This window comes from Magnolia sinica, chromosome 19, assembly GCF_029962835.1.
Source record: "Magnolia sinica isolate HGM2019 chromosome 19, MsV1, whole genome shotgun sequence".
Lineage (NCBI taxonomy): Eukaryota > Viridiplantae > Streptophyta > Magnoliopsida > Magnoliales > Magnoliaceae > Magnolia > Magnolia sinica.
The window spans coordinates 57,366,564-57,372,703 of NC_080591.1; the positions used below are offsets into that span (position 1 = coordinate 57,366,564).

General features: G+C 38.2%; 1 protein-coding gene across 1 annotated transcript in view; it reads left to right on the plus strand.

Moving 5' to 3' along the window:
* LOC131234628 (ABC transporter A family member 2-like) overlaps positions 1 to 4,831 on the plus strand; it is a 96,154-nt gene extending 91,323 nt beyond the window's left edge. The window contains exons 3-6 of the mRNA XM_058231556.1: positions 3,819 to 3,988; positions 4,141 to 4,326; positions 4,518 to 4,611; positions 4,698 to 4,831. Coding sequence (XP_058087539.1) covers positions 3,819 to 3,988; positions 4,141 to 4,326; positions 4,518 to 4,611; positions 4,698 to 4,831 — 584 coding nt within the window. The remainder of the gene's footprint in view (positions 1 to 3,818; positions 3,989 to 4,140; positions 4,327 to 4,517; positions 4,612 to 4,697) is intronic.
* The last annotated feature ends 1,309 nt before the right edge of the window (positions 4,832 to 6,140 follow it).

Here is a 6,140-nt window from a genome sequence, read left to right on the forward strand (position 1 = left end):
ATCTTTAACAAGAAAACAAAATCAAACCCTACAACCCCTAGAATTCAACATACAACCTCAACAAAACAGCAAAATCCAAAGGTGGAAAAATCATCATAAGAGCGATTTCATGACTCACCTGAGATTATTGAGTTCTTATGATTCGAAATCACATCCTAAATATATGATGGAAAAATATATGGACGGTGTCGATATTCATAAAATATATCAAGGTGGGCCTTACATGGTTAGAGTAACACCCATGAAGGAGTTACCTAAATAGTGAAATGGTACTATAAGGTCACCTCATGGGAACTTCCCATGAGGTTAATCTGTGTGCGCCCCACCATGATGTATATAGAACATCAAAACCATGCATTTGATGTGTCCCATTTAAGTCCCAAAATTAGTCGTATACAAAACTCAGGTGAGTCATAACATCTAAAACTATGTGAAGACATCCCTAAAACATATAAAAGCATTTAATTGGTGGGGCCCACATGAGTTTTGGATGTGTGTGAAACTTGGGCTGACTCCTCATCCAAGTGGGACACGTATATAATGAATGGGCTGGATCTATGAACCACATCTAGGTGGGCCCAATAAATGATTATGAATGTATTAATGGGAGGGTAACCCTCTCAACTATAGTATGTGGTGTGGCCCACCCAAGTCATGGATTGACTTTATTTTTAAGCTCGTGGCCTACCATGGAATGGTGCATCTGACTGACGGGGCAGATCCAAAGTTCAAGTGGACCCACACCATAGAAAAGAGTGGGATAGTGACACCCACTATTGAAACCTTCTTAGGGCCCACCGCGATGTTTATTTGAGATCCAACATGTTTATAAGTTAATATAGACATGGATGTGGTTGAAACTTGGTCTGACCCCTCATCTAAGTGAGACACAGGATATGTGAATCACATTTAGGCAGGCCCAATATATGATTATGAATGTTTTAAGGAAACCCTTCTCTACTACATTTAGGTGAGTTACTCGTTACCCTTACCAGAGTAATTAAACTCTGTGGGGTCCATTGTTATTTATTTATTTTATCCACTCCATTCATCCATGTTAACAGATAATTTGATGTCTAAACAACAAAAAGGAAGCATATCCAAAGCTCAGGTGGACCACACCACAGGAAATAGTGTGATTGAGCCTCTATTGTTTAAAATTTCTTGGAGGCCATAGAAGTTTTGGATCAAGCTGATGTTTGTGTTTTCTATTCATTCATATATTTTTGATATTATGAACAACCTTTAACCGTTTTTGGACAATCTGATCAGTCCAGATTGAAGAGTAAATGACTTTAGATGTTTAAATCAAAATTCACTCAAATTGTTGATCAATCTTGTTTGCCCAATATCTTTCTCATATGTAGCATGATCGGGGCGAGTAACTATAATGATCAGTAAAATAGAGTGAATGGACCAGACATGTAAAATGGGTCAAATATTCTAGTCAAAACTGTGACCCAACTTATTGACACCCTGAGACTCTAAGAATTAATGTTAGTAAGTTTTGTAGGGCTCATCATGATGTGTGTCGAACATCAGCACCGTGCATTTGATAGAAGTTTTGGATCAAGTTGATATTTGTGTTTTCCCTTCATTCATATCTTTTTTATATTATGAACATGTTAGATGACAAACATTACTATGGGCCCAAGGAAGGCATCAATGGTGGAAATCATTATTCCACACTGTTTTGTGTGGCATGGTCCACTTGAGTTTTGGATTTACCAAAAATTTGGGATCAGCACACACCATTCATCCATTTTTAGAGATCATTTTATAGAATTATCTAAAAAATGAACCATTTTTAAAGATTCAATGGACCACACCACAAGTAAGGGGAATAGATTGGCTACTCTCCCTACACCATCCAATGGCTAGTGGTTGGTGCTGTGTGGGCCCCACGACCATTTTTTAAAACTTTTGAACCAGTTGGATTTCAAATAAACATTACGATGGGCCTTAGGATAGTTTCAACGGTGGGAATCACCGTCCTATTGTTTTCTGTGGTGGGGTCCACTACAGATTTTTATTTGTCTCATTCTTTGGCTCGTGACTTAAAATGATATCTCAAAATGGATGGACGGTGTGGATATAACAAATACATCATAAGTTTTTATATTTTTAAAATATTATATATATATATATATGGAAAAGGTTCTATACGTCGAGCTCATGGGAAATCCCCATGAGGTCGAGCTGTGTGGGCCCCACCATGATGTGTGTTGTAAATCAACACCATGCATTTGATGGGTCCCCTTTAAATTATGGGATACCCCAAAAATCAGCCATATACAGAACTCTGGTGGGCCATACCATCTAAAATCATGTGAAGACATGCCTAAAACATATAAAAGCACTTGGTGGGGCCCCACCTGAAATTTGGATGCGTCTGAAACTTGGTATGACCCTCATCCAAGTGGCACACACATAATGGATGGGCTAGATTTGTGAACCACATCTCTGTGGGCCTAAAAAATAATTATGAATGTTTTAATGGAGGGTAACCCCTCTTAACTTCTGTGTTCGGTGGTCTATGGGCCCCACCATGATGTATGTGTTTCATCCATGCCGTCCATCTATTTCTATAGATCATTTTATGATATTACAAAAAAATGAGTTCTATCCCAATCTCGAGTGAACCACATTACCGGAAAAAGTGTTGAATGAATGTCGACCACTAAAAACTTTTTGGGAGCCATAAAAGTATTGGATCAAGCTGATATTTGTTTTTTACCTTCATCCAGGCCTTTATGACCAAATCAACAGATTGGATGTCAAATAAAGAGTACAGTGGGCCTTAGGAGGATTTTAATGGTGGATATCCAATCACTATTGTTCTCATGTGGTGTGGACCACTTGAGATTTATATTCCTCTAATTTTTGGCATAAAGCTTTAAAATGATCTTTAAAAATGGATGAATGGAATGGATGAAACACATACATCATGGTAGGGCCCACAGGACTTGGTCACATCGTGTGCCCATCTCTCACTCGGCACCCTCCCTCTTCCCTCTCTCTCTTTCTCACTTCTCTCCCTCACCGCCCTCTCTCACTCTCGCGCATCCTCACTCTCTCTCTCTCTCTCTCTCTCTCTCTGTTTCTGTCTCTCTCGGTGCTCTCTCTCTCACACATCCACATGAGGTATCTCTCTCTCTCTCTCTCAATCTCTCTCAATCTCAATACCGATTGAAACGATTTGGGAATTTAGGGATTTGGAGATTTGGGGATTTAGGGATTTGGGGATTTGGAGATTTGGGGATTAAGGTAGGCCCTTCTGAATTTACTCAGTACAATAAGAGCGTATTAAGTAACTCAGTATGCAATCCGATTTCCTCTGCAGCACCACCATGATCTATGGCCCTGTATGATCTATGGCCCCACTTATCACTATAATCCCCAAATCCATATTTTAGGTGTATGGTACGTCTCCTCTATGCACTATAATCCATCCATGTTCTCATAGATCTGGACCATTCAACTGATGTCTGCCTCTTGTATGGACCACATTCCAGAAATGGCATCAATACGATGGTTCTGATCGCCAATCAATTGAAATGTTTATAGGCTGTTAATATCAATAAAAGAGTAGGCAACTGATTCTCTTATGGGGATCATCCAACTAGCGAGATTTTTGGGCAATAGCCAATCCAAGAGACATCCCATCTATGGGCAAGCATGTGCATTGATGTATCTTGTTCACCACATTAGGGTGATAGAACTAGAAGATCAGTAATGCTAATAATACTCTGTCATTAGTAAACACAGAGCTGTCTTTTCCTTTGTAGAATTCTACTAACTTGGATTTTGATGTACAGATCCAAATTTTAACTGGATTGTCGGGCTTAAGGAATTCACACACCCAGCTACTCAAACTTTCTCTGTTGTTGGAACAATAGGACCAACATTTTTCCTTGCAATTGCCATGCTTGGTTTTGTGTTTCAAGTTGGTTCTTTGATCACTGAGAAAGAACTTAAACTTCGCCAGGTATTTCTTTTTAGAATTATTTTTGTATGCTTCTGACTTCTTCAAATGGGTAACTGCATCTTTAAGTTTGGCGCACCAATGAAGGCATGTGGTTATGCTTATCTACTTTACGACACTTGAAACCATCTGAAGATCTTGGTGGTAACTTGCAGGCAATGTCTATTATGGGTCTTTATGAATCTGCCTATTGGTTGTCATGGCTTACATGGGAGACTTTTCCAACACTTCTATCATCACTTTTCTCAATACTCTTCGGAATGATGTTTCAGTTTGACTTCTTCCTTCACAACAGTTTCGTGATTCTGTTCCTTGTGTTCTTCCTTTTTCAATTCAATATGGTAAGCTCTTTTGTGCAGTTCTCATTGTTTCACTGAACCTCTTTTCTTGTATGCCTTCTACTGTTCTTAATCAATGGATGCTCTTCAGCTCATGCAATGCTGTTGAGGACAGAAGTTTTAGAACATGCTGCAAAACTTTAACATGCCCCTTTGGAATTATCCTATTACTTTAACCTGAGAGTCTTTTGCAGATTGGTTTTGCCTTCATGATTTCAACTTTCATTAGCAAGTCATCATCAGCCACCACTGTTGGATTCTGTCTTTATCATCGGCTTTTTGACTCAGGCAAGATCCGGATTCCTGAACAAATTTCCTGCAACATCCAATACATGCACAGTCACAATAACAGTTCTTTTTTTCATTGCATCTAGTTACAGGATTTGGATTTCCATATGATAACAACTTTTCTAAGACATATCGGGTGATCTGGTCTTTCTTCCCTCCTAATCTGTTCCTTCAAAATTCTGCTCGAGATTGTTCAGTTTTAGTGAAAGTGGTGAACTAAACTTGATAATGTAGACTGAGGAGATCTAATCAATGTGGGATGATTAAATTTATATGATGATTCGAACCATTCTTTCAATCTGGGACAATTATGAATGGGTCATAGAACAAAATTACAGTGATTGTACAGTCCCAATCATTTGTTGGTATGTTACCCTTACCTACAATTTCCTGTTTTTCACTTTATTATAGACAAGAGCTTGTAAAACTCGGTTCCCTAATTTCTGGCTTCTACGAAATGAACGAAGTGAACTGAATGCCGACCAAATACATACTCATACTTTCGCTTTATAAATTCAAGGCAAGTTACATTACTAAAGTGAAAGTGAACCTGACATATCTGAACCCGATTTCCTAAACCTAAACATTAACCTATTCTCAATACTCTAAACCTATATCTTATAACCTAAACCTAAACCTAAACCTAAACCTTAACCTAAACCTAAACCTAAACCTATAACCTATAACCTTAACCTAACCTAAACCTGTAACCTATAACCTAAACCTAAACCTAAAACCTAAATGTATTCTCAAATCCCTAAACCTAAACCTAGACCTAATCCTAATCTCAACTCCCTAACCTAAACCTAAACTTGAAAACCAAAACCTAAACCCAATCCTGAACCCGAACCTGATTTCCTAAACCTAAACCTTAACATATTCTCAATTCCATAAAGCTATAGCTTATAACCTAAACCTATAACATATAACCTAAACCTAAACCTAAAACCTAATGTATTCTCAAATCCTTAGACCCAAACCTACACCTAATCCTAATCTCAACTCCCTAACCTAAACCTAAACTTAAACTTGAAAACCCAAACCTAAACCCGATCTCGAACCCGAACCTAATTTCCTAAACCTAAACATTAACATATTCTCAATTCCCTAAACCTATATCTTATAACTTAAACCTAAACCTAAACCTAAACCTATAACCTATAACCTTAACCTGACCTAAACCTAAACCTGTAACCTATAACCTAAACCTAAACCTAAAACCTAAATGTATTCTCAAATCCCTAAACCTATACCTACACCTAATCCTAATCTCAACTCCCTAACCTAAACCTAAACTTAAACTTTTTTTCTCCATTTTATTTATAGGCCCACCGTCGATCTGGTGAGCCCTCAAGTATTCGAGAAGACTCTGCAATAACTCCATCGATGGAACAAATTTGCCAATTACGAGATATCCATGGTTGGACTATTGCTAGTGGGCGGATGGTGTCAGATACTACAGGCATCCCTCCAGAATGCATCAGAGTTGTAATAGATGATATCAATGTTCACACAGCAGAGTTGTTTAA